General features: G+C 40.4%; 2 protein-coding genes across 2 annotated transcripts in view; one reads left to right on the top strand and one right to left on the bottom strand.

The window, feature by feature from the left end:
• Positions 1-3,663, top strand: part of LOC124121100 (hepatocyte growth factor receptor-like) — a 46,857-nt gene extending 43,194 nt beyond the window's left edge. The window contains exons 16-17 of the mRNA XM_046484067.2: positions 2,189-2,325; positions 2,939-3,663. Coding sequence (XP_046340023.2) covers positions 2,189-2,325; positions 2,939-3,182 — 381 coding nt within the window. The 3' untranslated portion in view covers positions 3,183-3,663. The remainder of the gene's footprint in view (positions 1-2,188; positions 2,326-2,938) is intronic.
• A 13,381-nt stretch (positions 3,664-17,044) lies between these two features.
• Positions 17,045-20,591, bottom strand: part of LOC124121093 — a 33,224-nt gene continuing 29,677 nt past the window's right edge. Inside the window, exons 10-13 of the mRNA XM_048396755.1 lie at positions 19,749-19,889; positions 17,775-17,988; positions 17,341-17,470; positions 17,045-17,134 (exon numbers count right to left, since the gene is read on the bottom strand). Of these exons, the coding sequence (XP_048252712.1) occupies positions 17,400-17,470; positions 17,775-17,988; positions 19,749-19,889 (426 nt within the window). The 3' untranslated portion in view covers positions 17,045-17,134; positions 17,341-17,399. The remainder of the gene's footprint in view (positions 17,135-17,340; positions 17,471-17,774; positions 17,989-19,748; positions 19,890-20,591) is intronic.

Here is a 20,591-nt window from a genome sequence, read left to right as displayed (position 1 = left end):
TGGGTACAATGTGTGTAGCCCATTTCTGGTGTCCCCCGCCTAGATATTGCTGGAATATTGCTAAAGCGGTGTAAAACCATGTTCACTACTTCATATATAACATCATATGCATCAGATATAGTTAGATAAAGAATATTTATACAAACTGTTATCTATTCAACGACAATACTATAACCACTGCTATCTTCATGTTTTGAATAAGATAGACAAAAACATTTCCATAATCATAAGAAATCGATTATACGATACGGACCAATTCATGAACATGTGTTCATGAATCACTATCAAATAGTGATGATACAAGGTGTTCGCGAAAAGGTGAACTTACCCTGTCCCACCCGTGGCACCTGTCTCAAAGACAAGTCAGATGTGCACCAGAAAACACGGGAGCAGTGTGGTACAAGTCCAAATTTGGAAATCAGACATCATTTATGTAACTGATGCGCCAAATATGGAAATCAGACATCATTTATGTAACTGATGCGCCAAATTTGGAAATCAGACATCATTTATGTAACTGATGCGCCAAATTTGGAAATCAGACATCATTTATGTAACTGATGCGCCAAATTTGGAAATCAGACATCATTTATGTAACTGATGCGCCAAATTTGGAAATCAGACATCATTTATGTAACTGATGCGCCAAATTTGGAAATCAGACATCATTTATGTAACTGATGCGCCAAATTTGGAAATCAGACATCATTTATGTAACTGATGCGCCAAATTTGGAAATCAGACATCATTTATGTAACTGATGCGCCAAATTTGGAAATCAGACATCATTTATGTTACTGATGCGCCAAATTTGGAAATCCTCTCCGCGTGACTACTAAAACGTGTTGAAAGTTTTAGTGAGGCCTTGAATGCTGTAACCTTGACCAATTAACTTCCGAGCAAGGTTTGCATGACGCTCTTTGAAATCTTCGTAGAAAGAGTATGGACGATTGTACCTCAAACGTTGTAATGTAAACACCAAAGGCTGGAGTTGCTGGAACAGTACTCGAGAAGAAAGGGGTGTTGAGGTGAGGAGAAATTGGGTTTAACGTCGCGTCCAAGATTATTACACATATATAGCGACGTGCATGTGTGTGTGTGGATGCTTGTACTAGTCCGCACTGATGCCGATTTATAGTGCTAGCCCTCTGAGATACCATGCCGCAGTTTAACATGAATACCCCACTCAGACACAGTATAGCCGAGCCGACCAGTCCTTGTTTTAGCCCCTTACTGCCGAGCGCCAGACAGGGTAACAACAAGTACCATCTTTTAACGCCTTTTTGTATGACGTGGGCGGGGATCGAACCCTGGACCTTCAAGTCACCGGGCGGACGCTCTACCACAAGACCACGGAGGCGGTCGAGAATAAAGGGAACGTTGACTGTTGTAACGTTGATCCCTCTTGTCATACAGTTTTGAGGACAGTTTTTGTCAACCTTAATCTGTATGCATACATTTAGCTATTAAACCGATAAGGCGGTCTCAGGTATCGTATATTTCTGGTTCAGGTGGGTGAATCAGTGGAAGGTACGTGGCTTCTTGACTGTCAGCAAACAGTATCAGATCATCGATAATCCTGAAGCTTATGCATAACTTCTTGGCCAACTTCCCTTTGCTTGACTTTATAAATCAGATCAGAAATTCCGATTCACATGCATAAAGAAATATTTCAGTCAGAATATATGTGAAATGCTAGGCTTTCTCATTGATAACAGCTATGTGACTAATTGGGGATAATAGATTCAGGCAGCCCTCCCCATGGACACCAGTGGTTTTCCCCTTAGTACACTTCTTTTGTGTCACTTGACATTGCAAGCTAGTAATGTGTGATGGTACCAGGTTTTGCAGCGTACAACGATCTTAACCGATCGGGTTCAAACATGTTACAAACATGTCTACGTCTCATTTTTGAAGCGACATGTCCAACATAAACGAAGACGTTTTGAAGAATGCCTTTAATATCTGTTATACATCGACTCATGTAAACATCACTTTGATTAAAGAAGCAATGCATATATTCCCATCAGCCACTATGGGCTTTTAAAGTCGGGATTACAAAGACAGCACTGTGTTTGGCGCCGTGCAAAGAGTCTTCAACACAACCATACGGATGTCACAAACTGAAGTGTGTTATTTATATCGGCCGGGTGGAGTTTTTGACTAACTGCAAAACGTTCCCTTACAGTGGTCCCTGGGCGTAGTTGTGTGGGAGCTTCTGACACGCGGAGCCACACCCTACCCAGGAGTGGATGGGTGGGACATCGCACGCTTCCTCCAACATGGACGACGTCTTCAACAACCCTGGTTCTGTAGTAATGAGGTGTAAGTTAACAAACTGATTCAGTATTCAAGTGAATGAATTTTTTTTGTAACCAGAATCCCAGTCGGCAATATTATATTATGTACAGGAATGAATAAATTGCAAGTTATTCCTGTGGCATTTGACTGGCAATTTCTTTTACGTTAATGTTCCTATAAGAGGAACAAATGTTCCGCAAAGCCCACTCCTATTTCCTGTTTAGCTGGTAATAGGGTGGGCCGGGGTTGGGTATTGCGCTGAACGATGTTAGTGTTATCGTATTGCCTTTTGTGTAAATGATTAAATTTATAATCATTCTGTGAAGCTGTTATTGTTAACTTATTTATCTACAAGAACTTATTGTTTTTTGGTTTTATAGAGGTTACAATACAAAAAAACATATTTAAGTCAATTCTGAACTACTACGGCCATAGCAATATACAAAAAGAATGGGATTAACATGTTCTGCAACGTCGGTATCGAACCAGAGTGTTAGGCGTTAAGAACGAACACTGAACCATGTGGCTGCTCCAAAACGTTAATTAAGGAACAATGCTCTATTGATAATTACACGTTTTCCAGTTTATAGTTAGATTGAGAAACGTGTTATCCACATTCTCCTTGTTTATGCCCTAGGTACGGCGTCATGCTGGAGATCTGGTCACTAGACCCAGGGCTGCGACCCACGTTCTCTGAAGTGTCCGAATCACTCACCACGTTACTCAAACTGTCGTCAGACCAGGAAGTGACGTCAGAAAGCAAAGATGACGGTTACGTCACATTTCCTTCATGTTACCGTTATGTTGAGCTTCGGGTCCCCGATTATTTTGTGTTAGACACTGAAGCTTCGAGGGAAAATCCGGATACAATGCCTGTGTAGGGTACATCACTTGTTTGTTTGGATAAAATTACCTTAGAGCCTTATTTAGGTGATATAATCACGTGTTACTAAAGGTCGATAGTTTCTTGTAAGGTTATAAGAATTAATGCCACAGAAACAATATGTTTCATAACGTGGTTAAAATAACACAAGCGTATCCATATCACTATATTTTTTTTTAAAAAGGCTTTGATACAGTCTTGATGAAATTTAGTTTTGGATTAGGAAAGGTAAAATTGATAAACGTATAAATCTACCTTTTTTCATCATGCGTGATTCAACAGTCATTATTACTAAAGAAAGAGACTGAAGTCTGGATTATACACCATCCAGTCTACAGTCCCTTTCTTCAGTAAAGAATATTTTCAAAAGAGGTGAGGTGAGGTGAAATGGGGTTTAACGTCGCGTCCAAGATTATTGCACTTATATAGCGACGTGCATGTACGTGTGTGTGTGTGTGTGTGTGGCTGCTTGAACTAGTCCGGACTGATGCCGATTTATAGTGCTAGCCCACTGAGATACCATGCCGCAGTTTAACATGAATACCCCACTCAGACACAGTATACTGACTCCGAGCCGACCAGTCCTTGTTTTAACCCCTTAATGCCGAGCGCCAGACAGGGTAACATTTTCAAAAGACAAAATATGGGGGAAACTTAAACATTAACTGGCATAACGAACAATTTGAAATACTTGACGTTAAACTTCAACCAGATCTAAAAGATCATTGGACAATAAACACGACACAAGTTAGATGAGATAAATAAATTACTGTCAACTTGGGAGAAAAGGACATTTATTCCACAGGACAAAACTACAGAAATTGCAACATTATCTTTATAAAAGAGGGGCGGTCGGGTAGCCTAGTGGTTAAAGCGTTCGGTCGTCACGCCGAAGACCCGGGTTCGATTCCCGACATGGGTACAATGTGTGAAGCCCATTTCTGGTGTCCCCCGCCGTGATATTGCTGGAATATTGCTAAAAGCGGCGTAGAACCATACTCACTCACTCACTTTATAAAAGAAATTACATATATTCTCTATAAAGTAGATAAGAACGATTTTAACCAGAAAGTATGAAGAAGTTGGACCGGGGACCAATAATCCAGCTGATATTCCTATTAGGTGCAAATGTTAAAATGATTGCCAGACTTGAAACTTCTTTCTAAAAGGATGTATTCAAAGCCTGGATCACCTTTTTGCGAAAAATTATACAACTGAATCAGATAATTAGAAAGAAATGGTTTCTCAGCCTTCGTGGCTTATCACCATTTCACAAATCCATCATATCTGACAAGAATCATGGTTAGCAACTGCATCTAAAAATGATATATGAAATGAACCTGGCCTTATGCCCTGAGATGAACTTTGGAATTTGACATAAAAGGCACTTGTAATCATATCAAAATCATGGAAAGAGACAATTCAGAATGTTTGTTTTATATATATTCTGGCAACACTGTATATCACTTGACACTTGTATATACACAAGCAATATAATATGCAAATATCTTACAACTAGGGGGTATGTATCAAAATATGAGTCCATGTATATGTATTGTATGAACCACGGAAACAAATTTACAAAAGATTGGGTTATTTTCATAGTAGGGTTGGTTGACATATATGCCCTCGAATATCGAGGATGGTCGTTAGAGGCTTATTGTTTTGTGGTACTAACTTATTATGTTACAACATGCAAACTACTAAAATTTGAAACATGTTCATTTCACCTGTGGGTGTCTCGTATATTGTCAACACATTTGCGTACTCGTGAATTACGATGATAATTACATCAATGCCCGGTATGCTGTATTTTCTACTGCATTATATTCTTCTTTATGACGATAAATGACAATGAAGCTTTTCATTTAATGGTATTTAATATTCCTTCAAATACTCAACTATGAACAACTACGTTTAGTTCATAGTTGATTTAAACAATAAATTTGTAGACTGCAAACAAAGGGTTTGTTTACTTTACTTTCAATTGTAGTCATCCATGACGTACTTGAGTTCGACGCTTTGTTACTTTGTATCAATGGTTACTGGTTTATACAGGCATACTTATCCGGCGTTTTGTATGATAATAAATACCATGTTCATTAACGTGCATTCGTTGGTTCTTTATTTTACTCTGGATGTGTTTCTCAATATCATGAAGTGATGTAGGACTTAGGCGTTTACTTCTTTTGTGAATCCAAGTGAGTGAGCGAGTTTGGTTTAACGTCGCTTTTAACAGTATTTCAGTTATATCGCGGCGTGTCAGCTTAATGTGGGAGGAAAGCCCGAAGTGATGTAGGTCTCAGACGTTTATCACTTCGGTAAAACCAACGAGCACGGGTATGGTGCTGACAAACCTAGAAACAAAGTCGGGGCGAACCGGGATAATATTCGAACCCACAATCATAGATTTCTGGGGGCGGTCGGGTAGCCTAGTGGGTAAAGCGTTCGCTCGCCACGCCGAAGAACCGGGTTCGATTCCCGACATGGGTACAATGTGTGAAGCCGATTTCTGGTGTCCCCCGCCGTGATGTTGCTGGAATATTGCTAAAAGCGGCGTAAAACCATACTCACTCACTCACTCATAAGTTTCTGGCGTGCCCAAGGGAGGCAACTCTGCACAGCGAATCGCGGCGCCTTAGACGACTGGGCCACCTGTGCCCCCTTGAATCCAAGAGTCAGGGTATAGGGTCTACAGAACCCCCTAAGGAAAATGGGACAGAGTTGTCTCCCCGGACAACTCCCCACTTATGGTGCTTATATTCTTGTGCTGCAAGAATCACATCGTAGGGAAGCACCACTCTATTCATACAACTACTCTCATGTGTATTCATTGAAGCATTGGTGTAGGGCAAATACAAGTCATCTATCTCACTTAACTGTTCAACATGATGGTCTTCTGTAGCTAATGAAGAATGTTTTGTGCTGAATATTGCACATGATCTGGGCAAGGATGTTAATGTTACCTTGATCTCGGCATGGGCAATCGGCTTCACACATTGTGTACATATGTGTGGAATCTAACTCATGTCTTAAGCGTGACGAGCGAACACTTGAACCCCGCCCCGACTTAGACAGAACGTAGTGGAAGAGATTTCGAGTATAGTTGACAAGCCAAATTGATAAAAGTATAGGCCAAAAGGCAAATGGCCAGTCAAGAAGCCTGGGGTGGATTAAGGCAAGAACTTCGGCAACCACCGATTCTCCATAAAACTCGAATCGACATCATCCGGCGTCTGATATATTTTGATGAAGTTCAACATTCATATATTCTGTATGTAAATCTAGGTCATTGTTGATAAGAAGCTGAATGGTCTCCATCGACATTAGGTCATCAATTCACAAGATAATCTTCAGTGTATTTGAAAAACAACAACGACTGTAACCAAATTCAACGAGAAGATACGACACTTTTACAGACATGCATGTAACAGTGAAAGTTTGGGTGTAGAATCCTGTTTTTATCTTAACCTGCACCCAATAACGACGCAGATTCAGTATGACCACAACAATTACTTTATCAAATGTCACGTCTAGTATAAGTGTATGTGAGGCTTTTATGACTTCTGAAAAAAAAAATTTTTCGGAATATCCTGAGACAAAAGACGTTTAAAACACGAGGTAATCCAAAACCAATAATTATTAAGGAAAAGTCGCATTCGAGGGTGTTTGGAGCTAAGTGCCACTGGAAACGATGTACAAATAACACTTCTCAGAAGTTCTTTAACAACTTTATTAATATCATAAGCAATGTACAGTGTAATAGACTGAATTAATGATGCAGCGTTTGGGTGAACAGAATGTCTAAAATTGTTACACTTGAGGTTTTTATGACTTCTGAAAAAAGATATTTCAGAATATACCAAGACAAAGGCCTTTCATTTCACGAATTGATTAAATAACCAAAATAACACATATCATACGAGAGGGCGTGGAGCCACTGGCAAAAGTTATTTAATAATGCTTTTGATATGATAAGCGATCGGCAATCTAATATATATATGAATTCTTTTCGCAAAGGTTTAAATATAATGGAGAAAACATCATAATACATATCAGTTAATATATGTTTTGGATAATCATTACTGGGTAAAATTAATACATAATATGCATATACAAATATACTGTTATATTAGATTTCCAGTTACATTTTACTAATGTTTGAATATAATGGAGAAAACATCATCATATATATTAGTCATGTTTTGGATAAGCATTACTGATTAATATGCATGTACACATTTACTGTTATAATAGATTTCCAGTTACGTTTTTATTAAACGTATCAGCATTGTTTAAAATAATTATTGCTCAATGATATGCATCATCAATATATGCACAAATAAACACTTTCAATCTATGTACAAATAGGCAGTGTCTTTATGTGTAGAAAAGTGTGCTGTCAATATATGTAGTAATATGCACTATCAATATATGTAGTAATATGCACTATCAATATATGTAGAAATATGCAGTATCAATATATGTACAATAAGCATTATCAGTATATGTAGAAATGTGTACTATCAATTTATCATACAAAGTGTATGTTTCTCGACAGGATAAAGCCAACGGATAAAAACGATATCCTTTTGGGTCATATGCGGATAAAGATGCAAATATCAAATGTCAAGTAGGGACTACTTTCAGTGTTTATAAACAAACATGGCGTCGCCCTTGTCATTCGGCGATCAAGTCAGAATTAACAATCGGGAAAAACTACGGCGATAATTGCTATCATTATCAATAGAACAGTCTAATATACCGAAAATCAGTGTCTATCTGTGATGTAGCTATGTCGTTTTATACGTTTTGGCATCTTTGGAGATATAAATTTCGAAACAATTTTGCGAGGGCACTACGCCTAGCCAAGCGGGATCAGTAGCCATATCTGTGCTTGTAGACCTCTGCGGCTTGAAAAACCTTTTCCACAAATTAAAATAGTTGGATTTGGCCGAAATATGTTTCAATTGTTACCTTGTTTCGTTTTGTCGCTGTGTGTACATCTGTCTGCACTTCTTAATGTTATGACAGGACAGGCAGACTGGGTTAGAGTCGCTTCCCTTTGACCAAGGGCAGTTACTCTAGCGGACAGACCGATGGTTTGCCGCGAAAGGCAAGAAAAAACAATTGTTGTTTTGCGTATATGTTGCTTCGCCACTGTATAAGAAACAGATTTCAGTTGGAACTATATTGGCTACTGTCAATGTCCGACTGACACATCACTTGCCCTGTGACGTAATAAATATCAATACGCGCATTCCAGGAAAACTCGCAATGTTTCGGTAATGTTTGTGAGAGAGTGAAAGCGATTTCAAGCTCAGAATTAAAGTATGACATTATATGATAAAGAGGTTATCATGCTTGCGTGTTTGGGGATGGTAAATATCCTGTATTAGGAATAAACACTTTGTATTCCTAATGCAGGATATTTACCATCCTCAAACACACTCGCGTGATAACCTCTATATATGTACAATAAGCATTATCAGTATATGTAGAAATGTGCACTATCAATATGTGTACAAATGTCAATAAGCATTATCAGTATTTGTAGAAATGTGTACTATCAATATATGTAGAAATCTGCAGTATCAATATATGTAGTGCAGTATTAATATGTGTACAATAAGCATTATGAGTATATGTAGAAATGTGTTCTATCAATATATGTAGAAATGTGTACTATCAATATATGTAGAAATGTGCGGTATCAATATATGTAGAAATATGCAGTATTAATATGTGTACAATAAGCATTATGAGTATATGTAGAAATGTGTTCTATCAATATATGTAGAAATGTGTACTATCAATATATGTACAAATGTGCAGTATTAATATGTGTACAATAAGCATTATGAGTATATGTAGAAATGTGTTCTCTCAATATATGTAGAAATATGTACTATCAATATATGTAGAAATCTGCAGTATCAATATATGTAGAAATATGCAGTATTAATATGTGTACAATAAGCATTATGAGTATATGTAGAAATGTGTTCTATCAATATATGTAGAAATGTGTACTATCAATATATGTACAAATATGCAGTATTAATATGTGAACAATAAGCATTATGAGTATATGTAGAAATGTGTACTATCAATATATGTACAAATATGCAGTATTAATATGTGTACAATAAGCATTATGAGTATATGTAGAAATGTGTTCTATCAATATATGTAGAAATGTGCACTATCAAGACATGTACAATAAGCATTATTAGTATATGAAAAAAACAAGAGGAATCCTTATGTTAAGTACATGTATTATCAAAACCGGACACCACAGACCTAAGTGAAATCATTGGTTTGCGGATCTGGTTCCATTGTTCCACTGCTGTTTTGCACAGCAAGTTTACCGCTATTAGCTACCAGGCGGTGGCCAAAATATGTACGATATCCGGCTATAATGCCCGAAGTGATGCAGGTCTCAGACAGTTACCACTTTGGTTAAACCAACGAGCACGGGAATGGTGTTGACAAACCAAGAAACATAATAGGGTCAAACCGGGATTCGAACCCACAGCCATAGGTTTCTGTCTTGTCCATTGGACGCAACTCTACACAACGAATTGCGGCGCACCTCAGCCCCCATAGGCTATATTGGCCCCGTGGACTTTATAGGAAATGGTTATGGGGGGAAGATCTTGTGTAATAACTTTCCGATATTTGCATTTCAGGGATTCTTAATGTTGTTTAGCCAGTTGAAGCCATATGACCTTACGTTGTTGCTTTGCAGATGGCTATACGAATTCATCCATAGTTCATGGCGTAGCAAACTGATACCATTACATCATTTCAACAATAGGCTGACTTCAGTTAATATTGCATGCGTTTGTCTTAATTACTTTTTTCGAACGATAACCTCAAACTCGGGGCTTACACCATTCCTTCACTCGGGGCAGATACTCCGTAAGTCCTCCTCATTGCCCAAATTATTCCTTCTGGTTATTGTCTAGCTATCAACCTTGTTGGGAGATGTTTCCATATGTATGATCCGTCAATTCAGCATCTTGGCTAGCTGTTTCTGGCTCAAGAAACTCCACAAAATATTGCCAACATTGAGTATATGTAACGTCAACTTCTCTGTACGATGGCGCCCTCAGTGCAGTTAGGCACTCGGCTACTTCTGAGAAGAGCGGACGCAGACTAAAGTCTTCAGACCACATCTTCATCATTAGTTTGTACCTTGTGAATACAAATAAACACATCCTAGTTTTAATAGAATAGAAATTTTGAATTTGAATGTTTTACATGCAAAACTCAAATCGTTATGTTATCGTAAGGCCTACCTTATATGAATTTGGCTATCAAACTTTATCAGTCTTTTGATAAGTAGTGTCCATTAACCAGAATCACAACAGTATAAACCAGAAGGAAATCAAACTGTTGACGGTACTGCTAACGCAAGAGGGATGATAATAGATGCCGTTTTATTACATATGTCCTGGTCCCCTAATATTGTTAGATATCTTACAGCTCTCTACTGCAGAACCAAGGTTGGTGTAGACGTCGGCCAGACTGAAGAAAAATCCCGATGTCCCAGTTATCGACCTCCGGATAGGGCGTGGCTCCACGTGTCAGCATCTCCCACAGAACCACGCCCAGTGACCACTGTAATTGAATGTTTGATTAGAAGGTACTGGAATCGTTGCGAATCACAAACATCAACAGAAAAAACATGTGCCCGCTTGTTAAAGGGGTTTTGGCACGTCGTTGAAACGCCACGCTGGCTATCCGCTAACTTTCGGATGCATATCAAAATAACAGTTAATGATTACCTACATAATCCAGAGACTGTCTAGGTTTCACACATGGCGCTAATCACAGTGTATACATGGGATACACCTTGTCTCTACAAGCCTCGTGCAATCTACCAGACACTTTGGTAAATTCGATGTTTACAAACCTTCTAACCGCTGTTACTCATTAAGTTAGCATGAATTCACTAGACTTTGTGTCTTTTTGTCAAACATCAGCAAAGTTAGACTTTACATCAAATAGAATATATATTTTAGGAAACTGACAATAAAATCCACAATAAACATGTTTTTGTACGCTTGTGTATGTTGATGCGAATCTCTACATTAAATATAATCAACATGCCATGTAAGACGAACTCTAACGTATGTCTCCCCACTTACCACGTCTGAGCTAGAACTATATTTGCCTATTCCAATACACTCTGGTGCCATCCAGCGGATAGGTAGCTTTTTATTGTTGTCGCTGGTGTAGTACCCTTCGCTATAGATGTCTCTACACAGTCCGAAGTCAGCCACCTTCACGTGAAAGTTGACATCCAGCCTGGAGGATACGGCAAGTGTAATGTTATGCGTCACAACGTTTACAATCAATACAAAGAGTTATTTCCTGGATTGTACATTTGAATATGTTTTTGTCAGGTGCATCAAACAATTGTTACTATAGAAGTAGTTGTTAGCTGATTAGTATATTCTACAATAAGGAATCATTATGGGAAGTTCTTGAAGTTACTTGATTGTAAAGGTTGGATACCTGGATACTGTAAAACTAATTAAAGGTATATACCACTTCAAAACTAACTTTTCACCATCTATTCTAAAGTAACAACACATTTTATTTTTCACATTTAATTTTTAAAATATATATTAATTTAGGAAAATAGAGGCACTTAATATGCCATTCTGTAGTTTCGGTCATTTCATGAAGGCAACCATGTTTCTGTTCCGCCAGGTAACGAGTGCGTGAAGTCGCGAGAGTATGATGTAGACGACACACCAACGTAAGCATCTAATCGAAGGTCAATGGCATGAAGAATGAAAAGGGTGTGAGTCACGGATGTTGGGTTCTGAATAAAAAATGCGGTATGGTTCTAAATTAATTGTTTGAATCTTCCGTTCAATGTTCCACTATTCTTATTGTTCTTTACGGGGCACCAATCAGAATTGAATAATTTCCAAAATCACGTTAAAAAATATATGAATATATTACATTTCATGGAAAAAATGCATTAGTCATACATGATAATAGTCACCATCCGTGAAGACGTTTTGTGCATATTGAGGTAAAAATAATTAATCACAATCGTCTTTCCCTTCAGAGGTCACGTTGGATCCAGTTGTCTAAGTCGCTGCAATTCGCTGTGTAGAGCTGCGTCCCCTAGGCACGCCAGAAGTCTATGATTGTGGTTCGAATCCCGGTTCGACCCGATAATGTTTCAAGGTTTGTCAGCACCATACCGGTGCTTGTGGGTTTCACCGAAGTGGTAAACATCTGAGACCTGCATCACTTCGGGCTTTCCTCCCACATTAAACTGACACGCCGTGATATAACTGGAAAACTGTTCAAAGCGGGTTAAACCCAACTCACTCACTACTTTTGTACACAATTGTTACAACATCAATTGCAAGGGTATCACAAAATCTTTTCACAATTCCAACCAACATAACATCTCTATCCTGATATTGTCGCTAACAACTCACATGCAGTTCCTGGCCGCCAGGTCTCTATGCACCAGTCTGAGAGTGGACAGGTAGTTCATGCCCTCGGCAATATCCACACCCCATCTCAGGATGTCGTACACCCGCACCTCCTGAAAGACATTTGTCAAAGGTGAAGTTTGCATGAAATGTCTGATCTATTCAGTATTGAACACCTGTGGCTACTGAAAGTTACAAGCTAAAAATCTGAATGCCAATTATTTTGGTTGGCTTAAAATGAACACGGTATTGTTACCTATTGTGCAACCTATATATATATAACCATGTGTTTGCTACCTTAGAAACATCAGAGACGAAGGACCGGAGATCCCCATTGGCCATGAAGGGCAGGACCACCATTGGCTGTTGACGCTCGCTCACCGAGATACCCAACAGTTGGAGGACATTCTCGTGGTCAAACTCCTTCATGACCAGCGCCTCCTCCACAAAGCTACAGAGATCCATGTTCTGGCTGTTATCTGGAACACAGATGTAACTTTTGCACAACACTTCGTTTCAAGTCTTTGAATGTCATTTAGTAGTGATACAACACATAAGAGATGGAATTTATAGATGGCAAGTTCTTTGCAATGAGGAACACAACGTTTCGGAGTATATCACCCGATAAAGGAGGGAGCATATACTCCGAAACGTTGTGTTCCTCATAATAAAGAAGTTGACGTCCAGCAAACAAGACATGTTTTTTTTCCGTAAAAAAAAAGGACAGATTATTTTTGTTGACTTGTTTCTTACAGAGTTGCGTACCATGGGCACGCCAGACACCTATGACTGTGGGTTCGAATCCCGTTTCGCCCCTATTATGTGTCTTGGCTTGTCAGCACCATACCCGCGCTCATGGATTACACCAAAGCGATAACCGTCTAAGACCTGCAACACTTTGGGCTTTCCTCCCACATTAAGCTGACATGATATAACTGGAGGCTGTTCAAAGCCACGTTACACCCAACTCACTCATTCATCGGTCACAAAACAGTGTACCTATCAGATCTGCTCAACTATCTACTAAAGCCCATACTTCCACAATTGTTACTGAACCACATTACAAATGACCCCCACACTTATATCTGTCCTCCAGCCAGGTGCCCTTACATATGTATACAATTGCACTGGTGTCAACGTCCACTTATTCACCAATAATTATTGGTTCATGATAGGGAAACACTACAAATACCACCTGTCCACAACTCCCCCAGATTTTCACAACGTATCCTTGTCAGTGCTAACAGGGTTGGTTGATCAATTATCAACATGGCGGCTACCGTGACTTTAACACCATACCCTTTGAAAGAGAACAGCTACTCCAGTTTTGTGGATATAATTATGTCAGTGACTTGGATATGGATTTATTTTCGGAATACACACAGGAAGCAAGGACAGACTTGAGCCGTAAACGAGGTAAGAGAAGCGAACAGAGGCGAACAGAGGTGAACAGAGGCGAACAGAGGCGAACAATTACAATACGTAACAACCAGACCTCAATCACCTATACGGTCATACTTGTGGCACAGATACCTGAACTGTGAGTCATACGGGTGACACAGATACCGGAACTGCGAGTCATACTTGTGGCACAGATACCTGAACTGCGAGTCATACTTGTGGCACAGATACCTGAACTGCGAGTCATACTTGTGGCACAGATACCGGAACTGCGAGATATACTTGTGGCACTGATACCGGAACTGCGAGTCATACTTGTGGCACAGATACCGGATTTGCGAGTCATACGGTTGACACAGATACCGTAACTGCGAGACATACTTGTGGCACAGATACCGGATTTGCGAGTCATACGGTTGACACAGATACCTGAACTGTGAGTCATACGGGTGACACAGATACCGGAACTGCGAGTCGTACTTGTGGCACAGATACCGGAACTGACAGTCATACTTGTGGCACAGATACCGAAACTGCGAGTCATACTTGTGGCACAGATACCTGAACTGCGAGTCATACTTGTGGCACAGATACCGGAACTGCGAGATATACTTGTGGCACTGATACCGGAACTGCGAGTCATACTTGTGGCACAGATACCGGATTTGCGAGTCATACTTATGGCACAGATACCGGAACTGCGAGACATACCTGTGGCACAGATACCGGAACTGCGAGTCATACTTGTGGCACAGATACCGGAACTGTGAGTCATACGGGTGACATAGATACCGGAACAGCGAGTCATACTTGTGGCACAGATACCGAAACTGCGAGTCATACGGGTGACACAGATACCGGAACTGCGAGTCATACTTGTGGCACAGATACCGAAACTGCGAGTCATACGGGTGACATAGATACCGGAACTGCGAGTCATACTTGTGGCACAGATACCGGAACTGTGAGTCATACGGGTGACACAGATACCGGAACTGTGAGTCATACTTGTGGCATAGATACCGGAACTGCGAGTCATACTTGTGGCACAGATACCTGAACTGCGAGTCATACTTGTGGCACTGATACCGGAACTGCGAGATATACTTGTGGCACTGATACCGGAACTGCGAGTCATAATTGTGGCACAGATACCGGATTTGCGAGTCATACGGTTGACACAGATACCGGAACTGTGAGACATACTTGTGGCACAGATACCGGATTTGCGAGTCATACGGTTGACACAGAGACCGGAACTGCGAGTTGTACTTGTGGCACAGATACCGGAACTGACAGTCATACTTGTGGCACAGATACCGAAACTGCGAGTCATACGGGTGACACAGATACCTGAACTGCGAGTCATACTTGTGGCACTGATACCGGAACTGCGAGTCATACTTGTGGCACAGATACCGGAACTGCGAGTCATACTTGTGGCACTGATACCGGAACTGCGAGTCATACTTGTGGCACAGATACCGTAACTGCGAGTCATACTTGTGGCACTGATACCGGAACTGCGAGTCATACTTGTGGCACAGATACCGGATTTGCGAGTCATACTTATGGCACAGATACCGGAACAGCGAGTCATACTTGTGGCACACATACCGGAACTGTGAGTCATACGGGTGACATAGATACCGGAACAGCGAGTCATACTTGTGGCACTGATACCGGAACTGCGAGTCATACGGGTGACACAGATACCGGAACTGCGAGTCGTACTTGTGGCACAGATACCGGAACTGACAGTCATACTTGTGGCACAGATACCGGAACTGCGAGTCATACTTGTGGCACAGATACCTGAACTGCGAGTCATACTTGTGGCACAGATACCTGAACTGCGAGTCATACTTGTGGCACAGATACCGGAACAGCGAGTCATACTTGTGGCACAGATACCGGAACTGCGAGTCATACGGGTGACACAGATACCGGAACTGCGAGTCGTACTTGTGGCACAGATACCGGAACTGACAGTCATACTTGTGGCACAGATACCGGAACTGCGAGTCATACTTGTGGCACAGATACCTGAACTGCGAGTCATACTTGTGGCACAGATACCTGAACTGCGAGTCATACTTGTGGCACAGATACCGGAACTGCGAGACATACGGGTGGCAGAGATACCGGAACTGCAAGTCATCACTTATGGCACAGATACCGGAACTGCGAGTCATAAGGGTGACACAGATACCGGAACTGTGAGTCATACATGTGAAACACATACCGGAACTGCGAGTCATACAGGTGAAACACATACCGGAACTGTGAGTCATACATGTGAAACACATACCGAAACTGCGAGTTATACAGGTGAAACACCTGAACTGCGAGTCACACAGGTGAAACAACGGAACTGCGAGTCATACAGGTGAAACACATACCGGAACTGCAAGTCATACAGGTGAAATAACGGAACTGCGTGTCATACAGGTGAAACAACGGAACTGCAAGTCATACAGGTGAAACACATACCGGAACTGCGAGACATACGGGTGACATAGATACCGGAACAGCGAGTCATACGGGTGACATAGATACCGGAACAGCGAGTCATACGGGTGGCAGAGATACCGGAACTGCGAGTCATCACTTATGGCACAGATACCGAGTCATACAGGTGAAACACATACCGGAACTGCGAGTCATACAGGTGAAACACACACCGGAACTGCGAGTCATTCAGGTGAAACAACGCAACTGCGAGTCATACAGGTGAAACACATACCGGAACTGCAAATCATACAGGTGAAACACATACCGGAACTGCAAGTCATACAGGTGAAACAACGGAACTGCGAGTCATACAGGTGAAACACATACCGGAACTGCGAGTCATACAGGTGACTCAGATACCGGAATTATGTGTCATTCCGTGTGGCAGCAATTCAAAGAATTGTTTAATGAGGCAGGTAAATATGTTCCATTATAGTCGTAACATAGCGAATAGTTTACGGGAAACTAATCCTACCCTTCATTGTTTTGACAGCAACTTGCCGAGGGTGCCCATCTTCTCCCGTCTCTGGACACAGTATACCCGCGCACACACGGCCGAAGTTACCTGGAATGATAGACAAAGCCTATTGACAGGTCAAATGCGGCCCGAGTGACCTCACCAACACCAGCAATAGTGTAAAAAATGTTGCTGCCTATACTAGAGGATCGTTTAAGACAGACCAAAGATTAGATTTTTGCTATCAATGTTCAACAGTTCAAATATTTCAAATAACTGTTGTCAAAAGCTGTATGTGACATTTTTGGTCGTACCTGCGCCAATAGTGGTACCAATGCGCAGTCTCGCTGCTGGAATGATGACCCTGCTTTGTTCAAGACAATTCATCAGTTCTGGCGGCAGATGATGGTCTGACAGACGGCGTCAGATAAAGGTCATTCCCTCCTGTGGAAAGAACATACAGCCATCAAACAAACATGATGAATAATGATTGTAGGGAAAGAGTGAATGAGTGCATATAACGCCGCTTTGAACATTATTTATTTAAATCCAGACGTGTTAATAACTTGTACCAGTTAACATCAGTTCCAATTGCAGACGGGGATGCAGGGGTGATTTGTTGTGAAACGAAAAAGTCCATTTCTTGACGTTGGAAATAGTTTTGGAATTAATTTGAATGCACATATCATTTATAGCTTGACACACTCATTCACTCAAAAATCTCGATATTGTGAAAATAATAACTTACCATCTGCTGAAGTTGGCGTCAGCTCCGATTGCTGACGTGAATGCAGAGCTGATTTGTACTCCCTGACACAGACGGCGGTTACAGCGATAACGATGATGGCGATGACTGCGACTGTTGCCACGCTCCCGATGATAATGTTGTGGTAAGAAGGCGACCTCCGTGTTACAAACATGATCTGTCCAGCATACAGACTCAGGTTGTTGCCTATTTTAACCTTGTGTGTATGGAGTGAAAGAATGAAATACACACATGCACATATAATGATCATATTTCTCATATGAACAAATCAATATAAGTGTATTCTAAGTTACACCAAGGAGTTGAAGTCTTTCACGATTTCTGTAATGTCTCCCGACTGATGATCAATGTTAAACACGTGTTCGCGGCTGGTAGTAATTACTGCAATGTTCTAGAGGTGTAACGATACGGGAGGGTCGCGATACGATACGTATCATGATACAGGGGTCGCGATATGATACGTATCACGATACAGTGTTTACTGGTACAAGCTAAGCCAAGTTGATGTCTTTCTGCTATCTAAAAGATGTGACAAGTACAGTTGAAGAAGATACAAGGTGTTTATTTACTGTTATAGCAAATTGTCAGCAATACAGTATGTTTTACTGAAACAACAAACTGGCTTTGAAACTGTTAAACGTATTTCAAGGGCCCACACCACCCCCCCACTTTTCAAAAAAGCTGTATTCGCCCATGTATTTTATGTATTTTCTTGAGTATAGTGCGCACCAATGTATAATGCGCACGCCCCTCTAGCGGGTTCAATATTTTGGAAAAAAAGAAATTTGAATATTATGCGCAGAAAATTTTTACACCGTACCCCTTCAGCGAAGTCCGGCAAACGAACGGGTGATCAGAAACTTCGTCAGTACAAATTCGAAATTTGAGATAAAAAATCACCAGACATGTTGATTTACCGTTTAAACGGTATTTTTTGTTCAGCTAGGCATTGTTTTATATCCAGGGATTAAGATTACCTTGTGTATTTTCTCGTAAACTTAGCCGGACACAGCAATCAGCTGTACATGTACACACGTTTTCTTGGAATCTACCGGTGATTTGGTCAAGACACACCCAACTTTACAGTATTTTAATGCAAGGATCGGCAAAAGTTGTATCTGAAACTATTTTTTTTATCAGGAATAATATATTCCAATATTTTGTTTATTTAGATGCAGCTTTTACTAAACATATTTAAAATAATAATAACCCTAAGCGAAGCAGCTGATCGCTATTGCCGGGTATTATTTTTTACATGGAACCAGTCTGACCAGTCACCGTCAAGGCTCCCGTGCACGTGATCGCGTGATCGCGAGAATTACGTGTTGACATAGAATCGTCCAACAAAAACAAATCTGACTTTTAACGAATCAAAGTATGGCATTTATGATATATGTATCCATTCTCTGTCAACTAAAATTCCTTTCAAGGCGTCAATAGCGGTAATCTGACCGTGGTTGCTGTTAATAACGGTGACTTGTGCGATCTTCCGATCGCTTCACACACGATTTCGCCGAAATTAATTAAAACAATATTAAAAGGAATTTTGAATAAAATTAATGAAATAAGTTACAAACATGAGTCCAAATATACAAAGAACACTTTTTTTATAGCCAGACAGTGTAATTACATGAATAATTTGCGAACTTCAGTATGGATTTGTTGACATGGTATTTCCGGTGTTACGTGCTCACGGTAATGTCTTTCCATGGGGGAAAAACATCAAAACTCATTAATTCGAGTATAATGCGCAACCCCTTCTACACAGCTGTGCTTTTTGGAAAAAAAGTGCGCACTATACTCAAGAAAATACGGTAGGTAAAACTGTGTTATGAAAATATCGTATGTATCGCGATACATGCTTTCCAAATCGATGCATCGTATCGTGGGCTGTGCATCGGGATACAATACTGTATCGCCGTATCGTTACACCACTACAATGTTCATATACTGTACCGTGATATTCCGGGGCGTATTGGCATCAGTCATCAACACAGGCGTACAAGTGATCAACGTACGACTGAAATGAACATTGGAACAATTGCTCGGGCCGATTTCGACTCGAACATCTGTTTCATTGACGCCATCGAGGGTAGCCTAAACAGAAGACATCACACGACTATTACTGCTTCGTTGTATAACCTGGATAATGGCAAAATGCAGAAGGTTAATACTCATTAACACCTGTAAATTTATTTGTTTTGTTTTTTTCAACTTCGATCCAAGGATGGTCTGTGCAATAACAATATGATATATATTTAAGCGCGTGCTCTGCAAGACAATACACACTCAGGATACTGCTAAGCAATTGTTGGTTGAATGCTTGTCTGAGGTTTTTCTGATAATACAGGATCAAGACTACCTCAAAACTCTTTTTGGGGACAGTTCAGTTTAAATACAAACCAACGGGCGCATCGGTTCGCCAAGGAAGAATGTGCAAACATATAGACATTGTAATCATATATATCTAAGATCAGGTGAAGATGGATTCAATACAGGGGATTGTTGAAATGTTGTTGTTTTTTAAACGAGTGAGGTGTATATGCTACATAGCCAACTTGCAATGATATTTTATCTGATGTACATGCCTGCATACAGTTTATACCTGTATGTGTAACTGATGAATATACTATATACCCTACTACCTGGTATTTGTAACTGATGAATATACTACATACACTACTACATGGTATTTGTAACTGATCAATATACTACATACACTACTACCTGGTATTTGTAACTGATGAATATACTACATACACTACTACCTGGTATTTGTAACTGATGCATATACCGCAT

The sequence above is a fragment of the Haliotis rufescens genome, unplaced genomic scaffold, assembly GCF_023055435.1.
Source record: "Haliotis rufescens isolate VD_foot unplaced genomic scaffold, xgHalRufe1.0.p SCAF_16, whole genome shotgun sequence".
Taxonomy (NCBI): Eukaryota; Metazoa; Mollusca; class Gastropoda; order Lepetellida; family Haliotidae; genus Haliotis; species Haliotis rufescens.
Note: the sequence above shows the minus strand (reverse complement) of the source record. Positions and strands in the feature narration are given on the sequence as shown.